The 24,997-nt window shown below is 39.6% G+C and overlaps 1 protein-coding gene across 2 annotated transcripts; it reads right to left on the bottom strand.

Moving 5' to 3' along the window:
• Positions 1-1,253: 1,253 nt before the first annotated feature.
• On the bottom strand, positions 1,254-8,167 carry LOC140887166 (serine/threonine-protein kinase AFC1). Of its 2 annotated transcripts, XM_073294239.1 has the most exons (12): positions 7,864-8,166; positions 7,037-7,202; positions 4,155-4,181; positions 3,855-4,008; positions 3,723-3,771; positions 3,494-3,608; positions 3,234-3,325; positions 2,494-2,650; positions 2,338-2,402; positions 1,949-2,046; positions 1,770-1,875; positions 1,255-1,668 (listed from the first exon to the last, which is right to left on the bottom strand). In XM_073294239.1, the coding sequence occupies exons 1-12, from the start codon at positions 7,978-7,980 to the stop codon at positions 1,510-1,512; spliced, it is 1,305 nt and encodes a 434-aa protein (XP_073150340.1). In that variant the 5' UTR covers positions 7,981-8,166; the 3' UTR covers positions 1,255-1,509. The 2 variants fall into 2 exon arrangements, with proteins under 2 accessions (XP_073150341.1, XP_073150340.1); XM_073294240.1 differs by lacking the exon at positions 7,037-7,202 and having other exon boundaries at positions 1,254-1,668; positions 7,864-8,167.
• Positions 8,168-24,997: the final 16,830 nt, after the last annotated feature.

The raw sequence follows: 24,997 nt of genomic DNA, 5'->3' as shown, positions 1-24,997 counted from the left end.
CGGCAGACCCCGAGAAATAAGTGTTATGCGGGGCAAAGTGCTACATGACGGAAGCCACCTCTTGAACCTGTAAGAGCCATCTCTAGATTTCCGGTGCTGGTGGATCGAAGATCAGGTCGCGAAGTACGTCGAGATGTTTAAAATGAGTTTAAAATGGGCTACAATGAACTTCTATAGCAATTTGAGTTACCTCTAGATTTTCGGTGCTTGTGGATCGAAGGTCAGGTCGCGACGAGGACATCGCTATGTTTAAAATGAGTTTAAAATAAGCTACAATGAACTTTTATTGCAACTTGGGTTAATCATTTTCGTAAAACGAGGACGAATACGAAGTAGCTGCTATAGGGACCCATTGTGTGCAGTCACACAAGCGCGGACCTGGGACGTGACAGAAAGAACGAAGAAGCACATGAAAAAAAGCCCTGCAAAAAATTAAATTTAATGTTGCGTTTGAAGACATGATATATATTAATATCCATATTATTATTATTATTATTAAAATTTTATGAGGGTTACGTACAAAAACTAAAAAACATATGACATAAATATTATATTTTATAATAAAACTCATTAATATTCCAAAGTATTTATTATATAGGCTTTTAAAAAAATCGCCTAAGCGGCCATATATAAGCTTTAAAAAAAATCGCATAAGCCTCACCTAGCCGGCTAAACGGTGAATCGCCCGCCCGCCTACCGAACATTTTTTTAGAAGATTGATTTCATGTGACAAGACAAGGGAGAAATGTGCCCATCAGATGAGAGAATCACTCACCGGAACGAGGATATCTTTCCAATTTTATGTAAAATTTATAATCATTAAAATTTTGGGAATTTTTCTGCTCAAAAAAATAAAAATAAAAAATTGGGAATTTTACAAAATAGATCGCTAGTCATGCGAAATCAGACCCTAGACATCCTAGAGGTTGGACCACGCTCTAGCGAATCCACAGTTGGATCCCTCGAACAATCGCGAGACACATGAATTCATATAGGGCCCGATATTTCCTTCGAGAGTAAAATTTTAGAGAACAAAAAGCTCATAATCACTTTATAAAAAATATTTACGAACACTACCTATAACTTACACCTAACAAATATCCAAAATCAAATTCTTTTCATCTTCAGGCACCAATTGAAAGCTCCTTGTGTTGGAATAACTTTTCGAGAAGATATAACAAATCAATCAAGATTAATGGAAGTAAATATAAAATTTTTCAATAAATGGAGAAAAAGTTACTAACTAGAAACGATACACAATCAAAATGAATTACGGTAATGCATATATATAAATTTCCAAACTGTATCAAATATAAACAATCACAACCAAGAATAACAGTGAAAAAATGCAAAAACATAAAACAAACCAACCTGAAATGTGGTTTACTTTACAACACAAGGAATGTAGTTAGCGAATTTGAAGTCGGCGGGGCCAAGCAGCCAAAATATTAGCTGCAATCTCAACCCACATCCCGTTTCCTTCAGATGTAGTTCCATTCATTTTTACAGCTATAAAGAGTATCCGAACCTTCTAGGATCCCTCCTCAAAAATGGGTGTCCCAGAGCTTCTCTTGCTTTGAGTCGTTCCGAAGGGTCGTACCGTAAAAGCCCTTGCAAAAGATCGATCAGATCTCCAGCAGAGTGGTCAACATGCTGCATGATAAGATTCTGGTGTGCACAGCAGAAAATGGAGAAGAAAATATCATACAATGAACGGGGATAACGTTCAAACAAGAATAACCTCAACTACACAGTGGATTAATAAGTACCTGAAGTCGGGGTAGTTTCCAAACTGCCTTTATACTTTCCCTGGAGGTTGCACCCTCGGGCCAATCCAACCTCGCACCCCTTCTGAAGTATTTTTCAGCACGGCGACTGTGCGAAGACGATGTTTAGCCTACCTCACACAGTGATAGTATGTTTAATCCATAAAAGAGATATTACTTACTCGGCTCGCATAATCATTTGTTGAGGCAGTGGCCCCAACACCTTTTCCATCATCGCGAGATGCTCCAAGTTCTCATGGGTCTGGAAAAGTGCCTCTCCCTAATACAGATTTGCAGAGTCAGGGTGGATATAGGAGTACGGCCACCAAAGGCTCTCTTAAAAGGCATGTTTAATGTAGATCAACTCATATTATGCCAGAATGAAGTCCATGAACCATTAAAAAAGGTGGCCTAAAAATCACTGGGCTGTAAGCAGATTATACATTACAATTTACAAGCACAGAAAATTGTGTAATCAGATAACCATCAGGGTGAGAACTCATGACCATGAAGAGGAACATTTAACCCAAGAAGGTGATGTGACATATGCGCACATATGACTATTACTTACAGAGCAGAGTTCCACAAGTATGCAACCTACGCTCCACATATCACAAGGATAGTTCCATCCAAGGCCTAGTGAAAATATGATAAGGGTCACCAACTGAAACCAAGACAGAAGAAATCTGAAAGTAAAATGCAAAATATGGTAAGATCTGCAAATTACCCAAAATAACTTCTGGAGCTCGGTAATGACGCGTTGACACCACATAGCTGTGATCCTGATCTTCAAATGTAGTGCTACCGAAATCAATAAGCTTTATAGCACTTGACTTCGGCAGGTTTTTGAAATAGGAACCATCTTTTCCGGATCTTGATAGAAACTTCAACACAGGTGAAAAGATAAGCATCTAGTATTAGGAATCAGAACTTGATATCAAACTGTCAATTATAGAATCCGAGAGTACAAACATATCAATCAATGTAGGAAATATACCAGTTTTAGTAAAACTCAATTCTCAAAAGAAACTTCATACACGAGAGAGAAGAAGACAAAATATCAGACAACAGAATTTACATTTCAATCATCAAACTTAAAAGGTCTCAAATACGGAAGCAGATTTGCACTGGTTCAATGAATCAATGGGAAAATTTAAAAAAGAATATACGTGTGCAAACAATTAATAACTATATCAAAGCATCAAGCAGTTCAGAATGCAGCCAAAAAGGTACAAATTAGGAAAGAAACCAATATCGTGATCAACACATTCATTCATAATCAATCATTTTTTAAGGTTATTTCTTAACCTGAAAATGCCATTCAGTTAAGTACCAAATAAGTCCTTATAACATCAAAACAATAGAGTAAAAGAACTTGACACTTACGAGAAACAGTTAGCTCAAAATGAGACGAAGGAAAAAACTTAGCAAGAATACGTATCGGGAGATATGTTTATAAATGATTACCTTATAGTCTGGCACCTTGATATATTCCGAGGACACAAGAAGAATGTTTTCAGGTTTTAGATCAGTGTGAATCAGGCGAAGATCATGCATAACTGGAAGGAGAAGAACGATAAGTGAGATCAGAATGTATTGTCTCTGGGGGGGGTTCAATGTCAGGATGAAAATTAATGGCAGTACAGTGAAAACAAAATTGAACGAGCATACAGAAAATTCAAGCATAAAAAAAAAGAGATTTATGTTGCAAAGATATGTTCACACACATGCCACAGATTCCAAAAGTTGTCTGCCAAACTCCCGAACAAGATCAATGGGAAATGAACGATAGCTGTTTTTGCGTAGAAAATCATATAAGCTTGGACCAAGCTTCTCAAATACCTGTTAAAACCATTTAAATTCATCTGCAAGTTTTAACTCACAGAATATTTGGGTATCAACGAACATCTTACCCAATCAAATTTAAGCAAATCATAAATTACAATGAGTACTTACAATACAAATATGATTACGATAGTCAAACCAATTCCGTATTTGCACACAACTGCAAAGAATGAAACAACTTACACTAAAATCTCTTCAATTTTCTAGAGCAGAAAATTTAAGGCAATGAAACCAGAATCTTACCGTGTGCCACAGATATCATGCTTCGCGAGTTTCTGCAAAACATCAATCTCAATCATGGCAGCTTCCCGGTACTTTTGAATTGAACGGACAACTTTAATTGCAACAATCTCTTTCCTGTCATTGTCCAGACATTCGAGAACTTGTCCAAAAGTTCCTGCACTCGATTCAACAGATTAAATGGTAAAAGATTATGCCAGATAACCAAATAGACCTGATTGCTACGTGATAAATAAATAATTCAAGATAAATGTCTTCCGTTTTTGGTTAAATGGGATGAACCATCAACCAAGAAATACTAACCTTCTCCCATTTTGCTCAGAATCCTGTCTGCAAATGAGAAATACAAGAGGGTTGGAGACATATCAGAGAAAAGAAATATAAAATAAATGTATCACAAAAATAAAATGTTAACATCAAAGACCACAGGCATAAAACAGATACAAACGTACGTCGTACACAACTGTAACATGACCGAATTAAGGGTTCAAATATGCCCAATTATCAGTTAATAAAAAGTTAAATTTATTTGACAGTGTTGGTGTGTTCTACCGCACCTTCGAAACTGCAATATTCAGAGAGTGTGCTTTGTTCGCAACTGGTTGACCAGTAATATTTTATTAAAACCTTCCCTCTCTCTCCTCTCATTTTGCGGGAAAAGAAATTAGTTTGGTGCATAACACAGAAAAATCGTAATTTACGTTTTAAAAAACTAAAATATGTACGTGTCAACTTTGTTTTAGATAGTCATATGGAAGCAAAAGGATGAGCACCAGAGGAGTAATACCCAGATATGAATGAAGAATCAGATACAACCTTGCAGCCACGATATGTAATATTCAGCTAATTGAACGAAACAAAACGAAGGACTTATGTGCAAATAGGACAAACACTTCACTATATAATCTCTAATTATAGAAATCCAAGTCTTTAATAGCCAGTAGTCACTTAACTACAGAGGCACATCCACACAAATCATGGATCTTGGAAAATTGAGTTCAGAAATTTTAAGAGATCATTGAGATTAAATTTTTCCAATTCTAAACACTGGAGTTCATGTCATCAAACATTAAAAAAGAGCAACCCACAATACTTTGTTCAAAGGAATTAGAAATGGAAACGTATTCCCATGGAAAACTGGAAGATCGATTTCGGGCTCTGATATTCCAAAGGTTTCTAAACAATGTCATTAGCAAAAATGCAGGAACAAAAGAAAAAGTTCAAACGGAGAATGGATTAAGCAATCACTCCTCCCGAATCAATCAAAAGGTAATCTTCTTTTCTCTACATATGAACAATGTTTTAAAAGCACGAAGCGTGACGAAACATCGTGATCAAACTTTATAAGCTTATGAGGGTTTAGTGCGAGCTCAAGCGTAAAAAAGCGTTGTTAAGTTTCATTGTAATTTTAATTATACCAAATCAATCAATAGACTAAATAACACACGATAATGATAAATTTAACAATAAATGAATAAATTTATGCTGAACTCAAGTTCTAAGGTATTTTGGCTAGCTTCTTTGTAAGCTGTCGCGGGTCAAGTGGTGTCGCAATCGCCAAGCATAGATTATTTGGGGTTGGGGGTAAGGTAAGAGAAGGATTTGCGCCTTTGGGGTTTTGTTTTTCGGACGAAGGATGAAAGATATTTACGTTTAGTTTTTTTTTTTGGTAAAATTTTTTTATGCTATTCGATATTTAATATTTAAAATTTCAAAAGGTAATTTAAATTTTATCCAAAAACTCACTTTTTTTACACTTAATGAGGTCGACCGTTTTTTTCTCTCCATTTGCCCAAATTATAGCTTTTTATTCACATTTTACGCTTAGCCCTCACATTTTTTTCGCTTTTTAAAACACTGCCAACACATTCCCGTGGTTTTGGGATTCTTTGATAGTTTAAGATAAAAAATTATCATCACTGCAACCTAAAGTAACAAATCATGCATTATGAGAACAAAATACATTTCACACCTTTCTATCTGTAAATATGTAGGGAAAAAATTAAGACTATTTACCACAAGTTGCAATTTTACTACTCACTTTTACGCCATTTATATGATAAATACGCCATATGTATAAGCAAACATACTAGATGTCATCACACCAGTATTATAATTGGTGGCGACATAAATACCCCAAGAATTTTTTATCGCCCGATAATTATATAGGTTTTTTTGTGCAAAATTAAAGAAAATGTCATTTAATGCATCAAAAGTAAGTATTCACTTTTTTTTTATTGAAAGTATTCACTTAAACTCTATGTATTTCCTCAAAAAATGTTTTATTGTACTAATTCTATATAAGCTGGTGATTTCAAAATATTAGCTGTATCTCTTTTTGATTTAATTCATTACAAATCCTGAGATTGTTTTCACATTTGGAGACGTCATAAATGATACCTCACCATAATTTACAATCACCATCTTTACATAAAAATTGATTATTCGAATTTAGGGACCGGAATGGGGATCTATACTCATGTTAAATGATAGACCATTAATACAATAAATTACAAACACGGATATCTAAGCAAGTATCTGTCTGCGAATCCCAATTTCTCTTAATGGCTTCAGTAATTAATTCATTTTCAATTTCTTTAATTTTCAATTTTTTTAATTATTTTAGGCATTTTATGTTGATTTTTTCTAACTTGTCAAACTATGATTTTACATGAGTTATGAGACAAGGTTCTACTTGTGAATTGTGATTAATTTAGATAATTGAGTCTTGAGTGGGGTTAAAAATAGAACATGCATGCAAAGCTTTTCACCACATGACATGAACATGAAAAGTTAGACTTTAACTACAGCAAGCACACAAACTTTTCTCCGACCACCATAGCCACATGGGAAGAGTTCTGAAGGTATTTAACTCAATAGCAATAATTATCGATCCTATCCACGCGTGTAGCAATTTTTTTAAAGAAATAATTTATAAACTTTGGAATGGGTCTACACCTTATGATAGAATGATAAATTGCTACTTTCTAATGTAGACAAATATGATGAAAAGGTAAGCAAAACACTTAAAAACCCATGGTTTCAAAAATTCAAGCAATACGTGTATCCAAATATAGATTTCAGTATAGGAAACACCATAAAGATCGCAATTAAATTTTCATCAAAGTTATTCCATAATAATGTATCTCGAAATGAAACGGCCTCAAACATCCAGGTAGACTTACAACGAGAAGTCAAGTTCTCCCCAATGGCAAAAACATAATGCCCATCTTTGTCATCAGGTCTCCAAGGTGGAGATCCATTCCCAGAAACCCCCTTATAGTAGATTGAGGAATACCCATAGTTAGGGACTGTCCCAAACTCTTGGGCACAGTATACAGATGGAAAAATCTGCAGAAGAACAGAACTCAATTTTCACAGGAAGAGAATAATGAATATATTTTCAACTTATTCAAGCACATGCACAACATGCGTGCTCCTGGACATCAAACTAACGTAACAATCATCCTCCCCCGCTAGCTTCAACAATTTTCTTTCCACTTCCCATTCACTGATAATAATTTCCATGAAAATCCAGTTTTGGTTTCTTGCTTTACCTAGTGCAGAGTGTTATGCAAATTTAACAAAAATAAAATAAACATGAACCAACACAAATGTAAATTAATACCTCGAACTCAAACCTTCAAATCCTCATGCAGGTAAATGAAAAAATTAATTCAGGTGCAGCAATTTTATTCAGTTATCTAATTTACCATTAAACACTTTAAACATAATTAAAGGAAGAATGCACTTAACTCAGAAAAAAGTTTTAGAACTAATTGAGATCAGCTCATTCACAATCACACAGCAAGAAACGTGTTAATCCCTTGAACTGAACATAGCAAATGCGAATCTCTTAAAATTCAATTCAATCAGTAAGAAAAATGACAGTAAAAAAACACCTAAAAAGATAAAAGCCAAACCAAAATCAAACAAACAAAATTCAAGCTACACACATTTCACACACAGTACATTCCGCAAAATTAAAACTCGACGCAGTTGAAAATCAGACCTTCGGAGGAGCAGGAGGCGGGATAACAGGTGGCATATCCCATGCCAAACAAGGCCGCTTTCGAGGTCGTTTATCCATGCTTCTGTGAGGAAAATCCACCACTCTCTGAGTCTCCATACGTAGAAACAACAAAACCAAAACTCAATTGTACGGTGTGAAAAAATTATTCATGAAACAAGAAATTGAAAGGAAAATCAAAATATATTCTGAATTTTAGGGCATGACTATTCAGGGATGAACAGATCTGAGAGAGCAAAAAGAGGGAGGAGAAAGATTAGATGAAGTAACCGGGGTTAGCTAGCAACGTCTAAAATCTAACCAGGGTTGAGAAATAAATATTAGGGTCCGGTAGATTCGGTGCTTTTCTGTCCAGTTGTCCTAAAATCGTATCACCGTGTTCAAAATTTGATCCTATCACGAACCATATATAAGTCGTGGGTCCTTTGTGGATAAAAAGAGAAATATGGAATAATTCCATTTTGCCACCTTAGGCACTCGTTTCATTTCGTCACGTTATTAAGTGCAAATTCGCTACTTATCCTCGTCGTATGCATTTATATTAGCGACGGAGTACATGCATTGCGTATATAAAATATTATATACAAATATAATGCATTGTATATTGAATAATTTGTTAATTTTGAAGTGTTTGTTTATATTTTTTTTGTTTTTTTTTCAAATCTAAAAAACATTAGCTATTAATGAAATTCAGTTTTAGATTAATGAAAAAAGATATGATAAAAAAATAGATGATGCGAGCATTGAGAGAAAAAATGTGGTATAAGTGAGTTGGAGAGAGAGTGTAGGGGTACAAAAGGAAAAAAATGGAGAAAATTTACCATGACACCAAAAATAATTTGAATAGGCTACGCACACTTAGTAAAATAGTAAATATATATATATATATTTCTTGATCCCCGCACCTATTTCACCCAACTTTCTGTCATCTTCACGATTCCGATCATAGAGATTAAAATGGGTATCATATGATACATCGTTGGATTCGCATTTTCGAGATGATCTTAGTGTGAAAATTTCAAGACAATCGGAGTTGTTTTGGGATGCGAGTGAACACGGATCCCCCGCACCCTAATCGGAGTTGTTTTGGAATGCGGGTGCACACGGATCAAGTCAGTTGTTATCCATGTAGGTGTCCATGATATCAAAACACACACACTCTCTCTCTTTCTCTCTCTCTCTCTCTATCTATATATATATATATATATATATATATACATACATATATATATATAGTATCGTTGCCCTACACCCTAGGGTGCAGTGGAAATTGGAGGTTCCAGCTATGTGGCCTTTTATTTTTTTAAAAGAAAATTGGGCCCAAAATTGGCCCAATTTTTGAAAGCTTCGAGCCTTCGTCTTCTCACAGCAACCCTTCCCCTTCCCCTTCACCTTCACCAAGTCCCAACCCATCACCTTCACCACCACGGTCAATCGCTCATTTAGTCGCCAATCTCGTCCTGTCACCACCTGTAGCGATCCTATCCGGATCCACTACATAATCAGAGTAATTAGCTCATGGAGTAATTAATTAAAGCGCAAAGAGCGGATAATTTAAAATACAACAAATCTAATCGACAGAATACAACCGACGACAGTAAAAAATGTATAATAATCTTATACAACCATATCGAAAGGTTTAGGGTAACAAAGTCCCTAACAACTACCTCCTCCCAGGTACCAATCTCAACCCTGCTGAGAACCGCTGGGACCGTCCAGCCTTAAACCTGTCCCGCCACAAGGTATCCCAAAAATATACCAAACAGATGGGCGTGAGCGACTACGCTCAATACGAAAGTAATGATATATAAACAAATATGCAACATACAAATGACTTTAAAATCCTGGATAAAACAGTCTGCTCAGGGCGCCACCGAATATACAGCACCTTGCCAGATAGCGACTCTGCGGGGGTACTCGTATATTCACCCTATCAACTATAGCGTCTACTCCACCGTCGTGGTCGCTCCTAATGATAGAAAACCTGGGGATGAGCCTCCCCAGACACGAATCCATAAAGAGTAACTCATTACCTATGGAAACTGTCATGACTCACATCATAACAGATGTAGTCCAATGTAAAAAAAAACATGCATGTGCTAAAGCAATAAAATATGGTAAAACACATAGCACATACTCATGCAACATATAAGCATATATATAATGTCGGCTATCTCGGTCAGTACTTACGTACCTATAACACTGCAGGACAAATCCTAGCACACCGGCCTAGATCCCATGCCTACAAGTCCATGCTACTGCAACTACAATGCAAATAACCATGCATCACTAATTAAGCTCTACAAACCTTAACTAAGCTATTCAGTATTTCTAAAAAAATTTTGGAATCAAAATCTATACCTGCGTCCGTCGATAGCCCACTACTGACGACTGCCTCAAAAACTTAGGCACAGCTCCGCTACTACGCTGGGATCGTTCCGCTACTTCCGAATTCCCAATAAGACGCCTATAACTTCCTAGATCTGACTAGAAAGACCAAGGAACGAGAGAGAGAAATGAGGAATAAGCGCCTAGAAATGAGCCTCAGATTCGATATTTATAGATGCCGAATGTTGCATCTGTAAGAGTGGGTGCCCAGTGAGCCAACTGTGTGGCTATGGGCTTTGATGACTCTTTGTATAAACAATCTTTTGTTTAATATTATTTACACTTTTATGGCAATGACTTTATATTACTTCATATTGTTATATTGTGATATACTATTGTTGTTTTGATAAAGACCTTGAATATACTATAGTGTATGTAAGATGTGGTAGAACATGGAGATGTCTATCATGAAATACATCTTATAGTTACTGTATATTCTAAAAACCGTTCCTAGTCGATTGAGCCGTCCGATAATAAGGATAAGGATCGCTCGAGTTTGAGACTAGCATTTGCGATGCGGAGTACCACGTTTCATTGGTAGGGAACATGGAGATGTTCGAAGCATGCAAATGGATATTCATAGGATGAATAATCGAACTACCCTATCCGGACTTTCCAAGTGGTTATCACTTATCGAGTGGATAAAGTCCGCGGTTTTGGTTGTACACCATTAGTCCTTACGACTTGAAACATCATGGAGACTCTATATGCTAGTGCTGTGCTTTGACTCGTTTACCGACTCTATGGGGGTCATCAGGTGTCGAGATTGGATACATATAGGAGTCAATGCATTGTTGTCAAGGATTCACCACATACTTGCGAGTGTGGATATCCTATGCGATCTGAGGAGATATTAGTGTGACAAATCTCTGGCCAGAGTACTTGATGTGATTTAAGAAATGGTTTCTTAGTAGCACATGCGATGTCACTAATTTGATCTTCAAGATGTATTGCATAGTTATCGAATCTTGAGCGACTCTCGATATACCAATGGTTGTTGATTCGATCGGGATATATGGATGAAGGGACCGTACTGTACGCTAACCAAAATCTACTGGTTCTTGTAGGCACTATCAGTGATACCTAGGGAATCATGGGGCGATGTTGCTAGGCGCTTTACCATGATTCGTTGGGCAAGTCGGAAAGTGTTGTTCCGAGTCACAAGGAGTTGTGAGCCCACGGCTAGCTGTATCCCTGAACCATTGAGGGTCACACAGTGTAATGGAGTTTTAATCCCCGTTGAGATAGTTAAATTTAAAGAGTTAATTAATGAACTAAGGAGTTGGACTTCTTAATTAAGAGTAAGGGAGTAAGATTTCCTAAAATGACATAGGGATGGACATTTTTGGAAATCACTGAATTCGGATTCAGGAAAATTTATTTTGACTTTAAAATGTGCAGAAATGGTTTCTGTGCACATTGGTGAAATCAGTTCATCAATCGGAGTCACGATGAATTTTATATTAATTTCTGAACAAGCGGGCTTTGCTTGTCGGGCCCCAGCTTATGACTAATGGGCCCTAAGGTGTTAGTGGCCTGCATTATAAATAAGTTATTTCAGTACAGAAATTACACACAACAGGTCATTATTTTTGAGACAGAAATTTCGAACCCTCCTCTCTCTCAAAAACCAATCGGCCGACCCCTCCCTACCTCTGCCCGAGAAATTTCGGTCTGTGATTTTGAATCGCAGTCAGGAATAACGAATCAGATTCGTTTAATCTCTTCGCAGAAAAACTTCTGATAGATTTTCTAGTGCAATCTATCAGAGGGATTTAAACCTCATTCGTGGACCTGATTGAAGGAGTTCATCGGTTCCAGGGAGAGACAACAAGAGCAGATAAAATCTGTTGGTGTCCAGTAATCTCGTTGCGAGATTGAAGGTAAAATTTAATTAATTGTTATTTGAATTTTACACACACAATAATTTAATCGTTAAACGGTTGATACCCACACCATGGAATTGTTCCATGATAAAATTTTTTAAACTTCCGCTGCACCGGGTATCAATCGTGATTGATCTGACCGCCAGTTTTTTCCAACAGTGGTATCAGAGCCAGGTTGCTCAGATCAAACGATTAAATTAATCAATTGTACAAAATTTTTGAGTCTCGGTTTTTGAAACAAAATAAATATTTTTAAATAAAAAAAAAAAAATTTTTTCGGGGCAAAACCCGGGCAGCGATTGGATCGCTGCCCGGTGGGGCAGCAATTGTTGCTGCCCCGGGCGGCGCACGGCGCCGCCCAAAGGGGGCGCACGGCGCCGCCCAGGGCAGCGCACGGCGCTGCCCTAAGGGGGCAGCCGGGCTGCCCCCGGCCCGCGCCCCGGGTGCGGGCCGGCCCGGGAGTGTCCCGGGCGGCCCGCGGGAAAAATTATATTTTTATTTAAAAATTAATTTTAATATTTAAAATTTTATTTTTGGTCCGGTCAAAAATTGTTTTTGATTGGTTCACGAGATTTCGGATCGAATTGTTCGAGTCCGTAAATTTTAAAATTGATTTTGGATAAATTTGAATTTTTGGAAAATTTTAATATTTTATCCGTAAATTGAATTTTGAAATCAATTATTTTGGTACAATTGATGATAAGATATGATCTTATGATATATTAAGTAAAATATGATTTTATTTGTAAAATTGGATTTTATAGATAAAATATGATTTTATTTGATATAGAGATAAAATATGATTTTATATGTGAAATGAGATTTTATATAAAATATGATTTTATCTTGTTTAAATTTGAATTGCCACAGCATGTTATCCAATAAATTAATTTTGAATTAAATGTTATTGGATAAGGATGATCGATTGCCATGACCAATTTTGTAGGTGTATGTTAGGAATTTACATTTTGTCTTTATTATTGTTGGTTTTATTAATGGGCCTGGTTTATGGCCCGATATGAATGTCATATGTAATAAAAGTGGGCTTGGTTTATAGCCCGTTCCCACCCCTAAAAATGTATCCCTACTTGTCATTGTTATTTATTGTAAATACATTAGATTTAGTGGGAGATCAAGATTTGAAGACGGTGGGCCCAGCAGACAATAAAGACTGAAGAAATGTAAATTGGAAGCACATGTAATAGGATTGCATTGCATACTGCATATCACCTAGGATTGGACTAAGACCCGTGATTGGCAACCACGGGTCAATTAGAAATGGAATCGATCATCCTATATAATATTTGATATTATGATTGTATGCATGTTTAGACATAAATTGCGTGAATCCGGCAAGCATGCAATAAAATGATATGATGAGACAAATATTTTTATAATTAAAAATCCCTCATTTTAAATATGATTTAAAATTTATATCAAGATAAATAAAGGAAATTTAAATTTGTTTAAATGTTCCCACCTTCCATCAACGGTCAATGTATGTGATGCTACCGCGGATATGGTCGGCTCATATTATTGGGGGGGCCCGTCCGTCGGAAAGCTGTACATTGGATCGACAAATGTTGTAAGTTGGGTGGAACTCCCATGGGATCGGCTCATATTATTGGGGGATCCACATGGCGACCGTCCATCACAACTTAATATTGATGGGTCATCTTGACATGTCACTTTAAACGGCGTCATATTATTGGGCCCTTATTGGACATGAGGTAAACACATGTGGGTTGCTTTGGAAGCAATTGGGCTCTACCTTTTGAGAATTATGGTTGGCTGATATTATTCGGGACCATAAGTTTGTCAATTGGACTCCATGTTCTCACTAAGGAAAAAGTTTCCCGTTTTCACTAGAGGGTGGTGAAATCGTTAAAATAGTGGGAGTGAGATTCATAAAATTAAATTCGCCTATTTTATGTCTTAGTAAATTGTTAAACAATCATTGATATATGTCTGTTTTTCTTTTCAGTATTTCATACAATGAATTCGCGAAATCCATTATTCTCGATCCTCGAACAAAACAAATTGACTGGCGCCAACTATACGGAATGGTTCCGGAAGTTGAAGATTGTCTTAACTTCGGAGAAAATGCTCTACGTGTTAGAGAAAGCACCTCCGAAGGAAGCACCAGCTGACATAAGTCCGGAGGAATTGGCCAAACTTGATGCATGGTGTGACCATGACATCAAGACCAAATGCTATATGCAAGCCTCGATGTCTGATGAACTCCAGAGGCGATTTGAGGACACGGTGAATGCTGCTGACATTCACACGCAACTCAAGGAACTTTTTGGGGCTCAGTCGAGGGCTGAAAGGTTCGCTACTGTTAAGGAGTTGATGACGTGCCGCATGCGTGAAGGGACTTCGGTCCGTGATCATGGGGTACGAGTGATTTGGCTCATACAGAAGTTGGCGACCCTAGATTTGGTGTTGGAGCATGAACTCAATGTGGATTTATTGCTTCTGTCTCTTCCTTCTTCATTTGATGGATTTGTGATAAATTTTAATATGAAAGATAGAGGCCACCCTTGAAGAGATGGTCAATATGCTCGTTACATATGAATCCACACTTAAGAAGGATAAGCCAGCTTTCTTGGTGGGCTCCTCATCTTCTGCGAAGAAGGGGCCAAGTATGAAGGGCAAGAAACGTTCTACCCCACCCAAGAAAGTTGAGCCCGAGAAGAAGCAAAAGACAAAGGCTTCAAACAATGGAAAATCCAAGGATGTTTGCCATTACTGCAAGAAGCCGGGTCATTGGAAGCGCAACTGCAAGGAATATCTTGAGCAGTTGGGAACTGCAAAGGGTATGTTCTATATTGAAATAAACATGTCACTTAATACAACTTCTTGGGTATTGGATACCGGATGTGGATCTCACATTTGCAATGATTTGCAGGTGATGACAAGAAGTCGCAGGCTTAGAATGGGTGAGACCCAGCTGAGGCTCGGGAATGGTTCCAGAGTTGAAGCTACGGCCATTGGAGATGTTTGTTTGACTTTGCAGAACGGTTTTAAATTATTGTTAAGAGATGTTTTATTTGTGCCAGATTTAATTAAAAACATTATTTCTATTTCTATGCTTGATAGAGATGGTTATTCTTGCAATTTTGTGAATGGGATTTGCAATATTTACAAGAATGAATGTTTAATTGGAAATGGACAACTTGAAAACGATCTATACAACTTAAAACTAAAAGACGTTCCAGTGAATTATGTTGATAAACCGGCGACAACAAACAAAAGGAAAATCGATAGTCAAAACCCGGCAAACCTTTGGCATGCTAGGCTAGGTCATATTTCCTCAAGGAGGATGAAAAGCTAGTGGGAGAGGGCATGTTTGATATGTCTGATATTAATTCTCTACCTACTTGTGAATCCTGCCTAAAAGGAAAAATGACTAAATCTCCTTTTAAGGGGAAACCTGAGCGTAGTCAAAATCTGTTGGATTTGATCCATACAGATGTTTGTGGTCCATTTAGAGTAGGGACTCAACATGGCCACACCTACTTCATTACCTTTACTGATGATTATTCAAGGTATGGGTATTTATATTTAATGAAATATAAGTCTGAAGCATTTGAAAAATTCAAAGAATTCAGGGCTGAAGTAGAAAACAAGCTAGGTAAAAGTATTAAAGCACTTCGATCGGATCGAGGTGGAGAATACTTGAGTACCGAGTTTTTGGACTATCTGAAAGAGAATGGGATTCTCTCTCAGTGGACTCCTCCTATGACACCACAGCTTAATGGTGTATCGGAGCGTCGTAATCGAACTTTGTTGGACATGGTTCGATCTATGATGAGCTTCACTGAGCTTCCACCTTCGTTTTGGGGCTATGCGCTTGAAACGGCGGTATTGTTGTTGAACAACGTCCACACTAAAGCAGTGGACAAAACACCATACGAGTTATGGAATGGCAAAGCTCCTAAGTATTCGTACTTGAGGATTTGGGGATGTCCTGCTTACGTGAAGCGGACAGTGGGAGATAAGTTGGATAGTCGATCCAGCTTATGTTATTTTGTAGGGTATCCGAAGAATTCAATCGGATATTATTTCTATTATCCTGCTGAAACAAAGGTGTTTGTTTCTAGGAATGCCACCTTCTTGGAGAAGGAATTCTTATTGGATAAGAAAGGCGAGATGATGGAACTCGAAGAAGTTCGAGAAGAACCCGAAATACAAAATAACGATCCTACACCTCAGGAACCATTGCTGGACACGCCTGCACTAGAAGATCCGAAAGGACTTCTAGACCTCCAGTTCGATATGGTCTTCTTCTTGAAGGGGATCAAGATGAACCCGACATTGGATGTGATCCAAGAAACTTCAAGGAAGCAATTTCTGATGCGGATTCGAATTTATGGCTTGAAGCTATGCAGTCAGAATTGGATTCGATGCATACAAACCAAGTTTGGTCTTTAGTAGATCCTCCCGATGGAATTGTTCCGATAGGGTGTAAATGGATCTACAAAAGAAAGCTTGGGCCTGATGGTAAGGTATTGACCTACAAGGCGCGATTGGTGGCTAAAGGTTATACTCAAAGGCAAGGAGTTGACTATGACGAAACCTTTTCACCAGTTGCAATGTTCAAGTCCATAAGAATCCTAATTGCCATAGCTGCATGGTATGACTATGAGATATGGCAAATGGATGTGAAGACTGCTTTTCTTAATGGAGACATTAAGGAGGAAATCTATATGAAGCAGCCTGAGGGGTACACATCCATGGGAAGCGAGCATAAGGTATGCAAGCTTCAGAGATCAATTTATGGTCTAAAACAAGCATCAAGAAGTTGGAACCAGAAATTTGATGAAACAATAAAAGATTTTGGTTTCATCAAGAACCCGGAGGAACCTTGCGTGTACAAGAAAGTACTTAAGGATGCGGTGACATTCTTAGTACTTTATGTTGATGACATCCTACTCATTGGGAATGATGTAGGGATGTTGCAGTCAACGAAGATATGGTTATCAGGTAGATTTTCGATGAAGGATTTGGGAGAGGCATCCTACATTCTTGGGATACAGATCTATAGAGATAGGTCTAAGAGAATGATAGGACTCACTCAATCAACCTACATCGATACCATATTGAAACGGTTTTCAATGGATGGGTCCAAAAGAGGACATCTACCCATGTGTCATGGAGTTTCTCTATCCAAGTCTATGTGTCCCAAGACTGATGAAGAGATAGAGAATATGACACATGTACCATATGCGTCAGCTATAGGTAGTATCATGTATGGGATGATATCTACCAGACCAGATGTAGCATTTGCTCTGAGTGTCACGAGCAGATATCAGTCTAATCCTGGTCAAATGCATTGGAAAGCCGTGAAGGACATTCTTAAGTACTTGCGAAGGACTAAGAATATGTTCATGGTTTATGGAGGACGAGAACTCAAATTGGAAGGCTATACCGACTCTAGCTTCCAAAGTGATGTGGATGACTCGAAGTCAACCTCTGGTTTTGTGTTCATGCTCAATGGCGGTGCTGTCTCTTGAAAGAGTTCCAAGCAGGACACCACAGCGGATTCCACCACTGAGGCTGAATACATTGCAGCATCAGCTGCTGCTAAAGAGGCCGTTTGGATGAGGAAGTTCGTCCAAGAGTTGGGCGTCATTCCTGAATTTGTTGGTCCAGTCCGGTGTACTGTGACAACACGGGTGCCGTTGCTCAAGCAAAGGAACCAAGGTCTCATCAAAGATCCAAACACGTACTGAGGAAATACCACATAATCCGGGAGATTGTGGAAAGAGGAGACATCATTGTCGAACGAGTGGCCTCTGCAGACAATATCGCTGATCCGCTTACTAAGCCCTTGCCAGGACCATTGTTTGACAAACATCGCGAAGCAATGGGTCTACGTAGTATGACTAGTTGGCTATAGGGCAAGTGGGAGATTGTAAGAGTGGGTGCCCAATGAGCCAACTGTGTGGCTATGGGCTTTGATGACTCTTTGTATAAACAATCTTTTGTTTAATATTATTTACACTTTTATGGCAATGACTTTATATTACTTCATATTGTTATATTGTGATATACTATTGTTGTTTTGATAAAGACCTTGAATATACTATAGTGTATGTAAGATGTGGTAGAACATGGAGATGTCTATCATGAAATACATCTTATAGTTACTGTATATTCTAAAAACCGTTCCTAGTCGATTGAGCCGTCCGATAATAAGGATAAGGATCGCTCGAGTTTGAGACTAGCATTTGCGATGCGGAGTACCACGTTTCATTGGTAGGGAACATGGAGATGTTCGAAGCATGCAAATGGATATTCATAGGATGAATAATCGAACTACCCTATCCGGACTTTCCAAGTGGTTATCACTTATCGAGTGGATAAAGTCCGCGGTTTTGGTTGTACACCATTAGTCCTTACGACTTGAAACATCATGGAGACTCTATATGCTAGTGCTGTGCTTTGACTCGTTTACCGACTCTATGGGGGTCATCAGGTGTCGAGATTGGGTACAGTTACGACACATATAGGAGTCAATGCATTGTTGTCAAGGATTCACCACATACTTGCGAGTGTGGATATCCTATGCGATCTGAGGAGATATTAGTGTGACAAATCTCTGGCCAGAGTACTTGATGTGATTTAAGAAATGGTTTCTTAGTAGCACATGCGATGTCACTAATTTGATCTTCAAGATGTATTGCATAGTTATCGAATCTTGAGCGACTCTCGATATACCAATGGTTGTTGATTCGATCGGGATATATGGATGAAGGGACCGTACTGTACGCTAACCAAAATCTACTGGTTCTTGTAGGCACTATCAGTGATACCTAGGGAATCATGGGGCGATGTTGCTAGGCGCTTTACCATGATTCGTTGGGCAAGTCGGAAAGTGTTGTTCCGAGTCACAAGGAGTTGTGAGCCCACGGCTAGCTGTATCCCTGAACCATTGAGGGTCACACAGTGTAATGGAGTTTTAATCCCCGTTGAGATAGTTAAATTTAAAGAGTTAAATTTAATGAACTAAGGAGTTGGACTTCTTAATTAAGAGTAAGGGAGTAAGATTTCCTAAAATGACATAGGGATGGACATTTTTGGAAATCACTGAATTCGGATTCAGGAAAATTTATTTTGACTTTAAAATGTGCAGAAATGGTTTCTGTGCACATTGGTGAAATCAGTTCATCAATCGGAGTCACGATGAATTTTATATTAATTTCTGAACAAGCGGGCTTTGCTTGTCGGGCCCCAGCTTATGACTAATGGGCCCTAAGGTGTTAGTGGCCTGCATTATAAATAAGTTATTTCAGTACAGAAATTACACACAACAGGTCATTATTTTTGAGACAGAAATTTCGAACCCTCCTCTCTCTCAAAAACCAATCGGCCGACCCCTCCCTACCTCTGCCCGAGAAATTTCGGTCTGTGATTTTGAATCGCAGTCAGGAATAACGAATCAGATTCGTTTAATCTCTTCGCAGAAAAACTTCTGATAGATTTTCTAGTGCAATCTATCAGAGGGATTTAAACCTCATTCGTGGACCTGATTGAAGGAGTTCATCGGTTCCAGGGAGAGACAACAAGAGCAGATAAAATCTGTTGGTGTCCAGTAATCTCGTTGCGAGATTGAAGGTAAAATTTAATTAATTGTTATTTGAATTTTACACACACAATAATTTAATCGTTAAACGGTTGATACCCACACCATGGAATTGTTCCATGATAAAATTTTTTAAACTTCCGCTGCACCGGGTATCAATCGTGATTGATCTGACCGCCAGTTTTTTCCAACAGCATCCGATCCTCAGAACGTTGCGTTCGTTCCGAGTTCGTTGCGTCCGATGTCCCATCAGTTCATAAGAAATGATGTCATCTTGCTGACATCACATATGACATCAGCTGGCATAATGTTGAGTCCGTTCTCCAAATGTTGCTTTCGTTTTTGGTCACCCTTCGGGCCATTTCCGATCATTTTGAGTCCATCTCTGATGTCCTTGAACTCGTCTAAGATTTTCTTAACCCTATTAAGTTCGATCATATCCTAGTGATTAACGCTTAATCACTCAACTTGGGTACGAGTTACTACACCACCCATCACCTTGTAGTGACCCAACCCGGATCTACTATCTAATTAGAGTTTATGAATAAGCGCATGCAAAATACTTTAAAGCGTAAAGATGCGGATAATTAAAATACAACAAATCCAATCGACAGAATATGTAGTAACCCGCATTTTTAATTAGTGATTAATGAGTAATTAATCACGTGATCATATCTAGATTAAGTAAAACATGATTAAGTAAGTTCCTGTTGGGATAACGGACTTCAGAAATGGATTCAGAGCACTCGAATTAGTTGAATTGGTTCAGCAGGATCGGACGGTCCGAAGAGGAGTTCGGACGATCCGAAGTGGATCGGAAGCTCCATGCCAGGATCGGAGGCTTCGATCGAGATCGGACGCTCCGTTGGTAAGATCGGACGTTCTGATCTGGGCCAGGGCACACGTCATCGCTTACGTCAGCAAGGTGAAATCATGGCTGACGTAATATTGAGCGATCGGACGCTCCGAAGGTGCGATCGGAGGTGCCGATCGTGATCGGACGTTTCGAACAGGGATCGGAGGTTCCGATCGCCGTCTATAAATAAGGTGTCTGAGCCCTCATTTTGTGCACCGATTTCCCCTCCTTTCCTCTGGTTTTCGAACCTTATTACTTAGATCTACGGAGTTCTAGGCATCCTATTGGGAATCCGGAAGTTGCCTAGCGATCCCGGCGTCGTAGCGGAGTTGTGCCTAAGTTTTGAGGCGATTCAACACCAGCGGGCTGACGACGGACGAAGGTATAATTTGGCTTCCTAAAAATATTTAGAAGTATGCAATAGCTTAGTTAAGGCTTTTAGAGCTTTATTATTGACGCATGGATATTTGCATTGTAGTAGCTAGTAGACTGGACTAGTAGGCTTGGAGTCCAGACCAGCAGAGCTAGGTTTGACCAGCAGTATTAGAGGTACGTAAGTACTGACCGAGATAGCCGGCATGATATATTTGCTTATATGTTGCATGAGTATGTGCTATATGTTTTATCATGTTTTAGCATGTTTTACCATCTTAGCACATACATGATTTTACGTGTGACTGCATCCGGAGAGATGTGAGTCATTGACAGTCTCCATAGGGAACAATGATCTTATTTTGGACTCGAGTCAGGTATGACAGTTTCCATATGAGACTTGTATCCTGTTTTGGATTTGGGTCAGGATGGGGTTGGCTCAGCCCTGATATGGAATATATGAGTACCCCGCGGAGTAGCTCTCTAGCCGGTGCTGTATATTCCCGGCGCCATGAGCAAGTGTTTTCACTTGAGTTTTAAAGCATCTGTGTGCGCATATGTGTATTTATATCATTGCTTCGTATTGAGCGTTCTAGCTCACGCCCCTGTGTTTGGGTATTGTGTACCTTGTGGCGGGGCAGGTTTGAGGCTGGACGGTCCAGGCGGCTCTCAGCAGGATTGAGCTTGGGAGAGTGCGAGGTTGTAGAGGGTAGGGATTTATTTACCCTGAACCTTCGATTTGGTTGTATAACAGTATTTATACAATTGTGATAACGTCGGTTGTATTCTGCCGATTGGATTTGTTGTATTTTAATTATCCGCTCTTTACGCTTTAGGCTTTTATTGCGTGCGCTTTTTCTATAACTCTGATTAGTTAGTGGATCCGGGTTGGGTCACTACATTTTTAGTATCAGAGAGACGCATTGCACTGGGAATATCGTAAAGTGGATTAAGTAATTATCTGTTCTTATGTAACAGATGGCAGATTACGACGAGAGTCACGGTAGCGTAGATGGCGGTCGTTGGGGCGATCCAGATGATCGTAGACGTCGGGGACAGCCCGAGGAGCGCAGGCAAGTCAGCATGCGTAGGTTTAAGGAAGTTAGCCCAAAGCCTTTGACGGGGGGTGAGACAGCTGAAGAGGCGGAGGATTGGATGGAGAGGATGGAGCAGTGCTTCCAGGAGTTCCGTTGCACGGCTGAGGATAGGATGGAGATTTTTTCCTTTATGCTTGAGGGTAGGGCGAGGAAGTGGTGGAGGTCTACTTCCGCACCGTTCATAGCAGCTAGAGGAGCAGCTACTTGGGTTGAGTTCCATACTGCCTATCAGAGATTTTATTTTCCTCCAGCTCTTCGTCAGGCGAAAGCCAGCGAGTTGTTGAGTTTGCGACAGGGGACGATGACGATCGAGGAGTACCAGCAGAAGTTCTTTGATCTCCTACCCTTTTGTCCTCATATTGCTGATAGTTCTATGGCGAAGTTTGATCATTTCCTTCAGGGTTTGAATCCTGACATTCATCGTATGGTTGCTGTGGGCGGAGATGGGACTTACGAGGATTTGGTGGACCGTTGTCGCCAGGCCGAGGACAGTATTCGGAGGAACAGGGGAATTTATTCTTCTTCTTTCAGGCCAGCGAGCTCTAGTCCTTTGGGTCCGAGAGGACAGTCCTTCAAGAAGCCAAGAGGTACTTCTTCTTCTTCCTCTGGATCTGGTGGAGTGCATCGTTTTGGTGGACAGAGACCGAACCGGTGTATTCAGTGTCGACGCAGACATCCTCCAGGGCAGTGTGGTCAATCGGCCACTGCATGTTTCCAGTGTGGCTAGGAGGGTCACATGAAGAGAGATTGTCCTATGCTGATTGGGGCAGCGAGTGATTCCGGAGGTTCTCAGGCATCTGTTCAGCCACCTCAGTACCAGCAGCCACCTTTCCAGCAGCAGTATTCGCAGCAGCACCAGCATCCGCAGCAGTCTCAGAGACAGCCTACTCAGACTCCTTCTCGGGGTCATTTTTCTTTGAGGCCACGTACCCAGGGTCAGGTCTTTGCGCTTAACCAGGAGCAGGCAGAGGCTGACAGTGATCGGATGATAGCAGGTATCTGTAGTGTATGTGGTTTTCCTGCATATGTTTTAATTGATACCGGTGCATCATATTCTTTTGTCTCAGCACGTTTTGCTAAGAAGTATAAGTTGTCATATATTCCTCTAGACGTGTTATTAGTGGTTTCTACTCCTATGGGGAGCGAGGTTTTAGCCAAGCGTCTAGTTGTGGGTTGTGTTTTGGATTTTGAGGGACATCAGCTTAGTGCTAACCTAATGATTCTAGCAATGGAGGATTTCGATTGCATCATTGGGATAGATCTATTGACTACCTACCGGGCGATAGTGGATTGCTATCAGAGGTTTGTCCAGTTTTTTCTAGAGGATGACGAGTCATGGTATTTCTATGGTGAGGGAGCGCGACCCCCGATGCCAGTGGTTTCAGCTCTGAAGGCCCGGTGTGCTTTAGAGTCTGGCGGGGAAGGATACCTTATCTACGCCATTGACGCATCCTTAGGAGAGCCAGATATCCAAGAGATACTAGTGGTTCATGACTTTCCAGATGTATTTCTGGAGGAGATTCCAGGATTGCCACCAGTGAGGGAGATTGAGTTTGGCATTGAGTTAGTGTCAGGGACTGCACCAATTTCAAGAACTCCTTACCGATTGGCACCGTCAGAAATGAAAGAGCTGCAGAAGCAATTGCAAGATCTTCTTGATAAGGGTTATATTCGACCTAGTGTTTCGCCATGGGGAGCCCCAGTACTGTTTGTCAAGAAGAAGGATGGTTCGATGCGGTTGTGTATTGACTACCGTCAGTTGAATCAAGTGACAGTGAAGAATAAGTATCCTCTTCCGCGGATAGATGATCTTTTTGATCAGTTGCAGGTTACTTCTGTCTATTAGAAGATTGATCTTCGGTCTGGGTATCATCAGTTGCGAGTTCGACAGGAGGATGTTCCTAAGACAGCATTTCATACGCGGTATGGACACTATGAGTTTCTAGTGATGCCGTTTGGTTTGACGAATGCTCCAGCTATTTTTATGGATCTGATGAACAGAGTTTTCCATGACTTTCTGGATAAATTCGTGGTGGTGTTCATCGATGACATTTTGGTGTTTTCTCGCAGCATGGATGAGCATGCCTACCATCTCTATACTGTACTGCAGGTCTTGAGGGAGAGACAGCTGTACGCGAAGCTGAGTAAGTGTGACTTCTGGATTGACCGAGTTGTGTTCCCCATGTCATTTCTCAAGATGGCGTATCTGTTGATCCTAGCAAGACAGAAGCTATTTTGAATTGGTCACGTCCGACTACAGCTTCTGAGATTCGTAGTTTCCTTGGTTTAGCAGGATACTATCGTCGTTTTGTGGAGAATTTCTCTCAGATAGCTAAGCCTTTTACTCAGTTGACGAAGAAAGACGTTTCTTTCGTTTGGTCTGATGCTTGTGAAGACAGTTTTCGTGAGTTGAGACGTCATATGATGAAAACTCCAGTTCTTGCTTTACCTTCTGGATCAGGTGGTTTTGTAGTCTTCACTGATGCTTCTCTCCAGGGTTTGGGGTGTGTGTTGACTCAGAATGGCCACGTGATCGCTTACGCCTCCAGACAGCTGAAGACTCACGAGGAGAACTATCCCGTACACGATTTAGAGCTTGCAGCCATTGTCTTTGCTCTTAAGATATGGCGTCACTATTTGTACGGAGAACGATTTGAGATCTTCACCGATCATAAGAGTTTGAAGTATCTGTTCACTCAGGCTGAGTTGAACATGCGGCAGCATCATTGGATGGATCTATTGAAGGATTACGATTGTGAGATCAAGTACCATCCAGGTTCTTCAAATCCCGTTGCTGATGCGCTTAGTCGCAAGGTTTATGTGAGTTCCCTTCGTGCCAGTTCAGTTTCGAAGGCAGTGGAGGAGTGTTGTTCTTTGGGATTTACGTTCCGTCATAAGAAATAACAACAAGGGATTCGTGTCTCTT

The sequence above is a fragment of the Henckelia pumila genome, chromosome 3 (genome assembly GCF_033568475.1).
Source record: "Henckelia pumila isolate YLH828 chromosome 3, ASM3356847v2, whole genome shotgun sequence".
NCBI classification, from domain to species: domain Eukaryota; kingdom Viridiplantae; phylum Streptophyta; class Magnoliopsida; order Lamiales; family Gesneriaceae; genus Henckelia; species Henckelia pumila.
The sequence above is the reverse complement of the archived record's forward strand: the minus strand, read 5'-3'. Positions and strand labels throughout refer to the sequence as shown.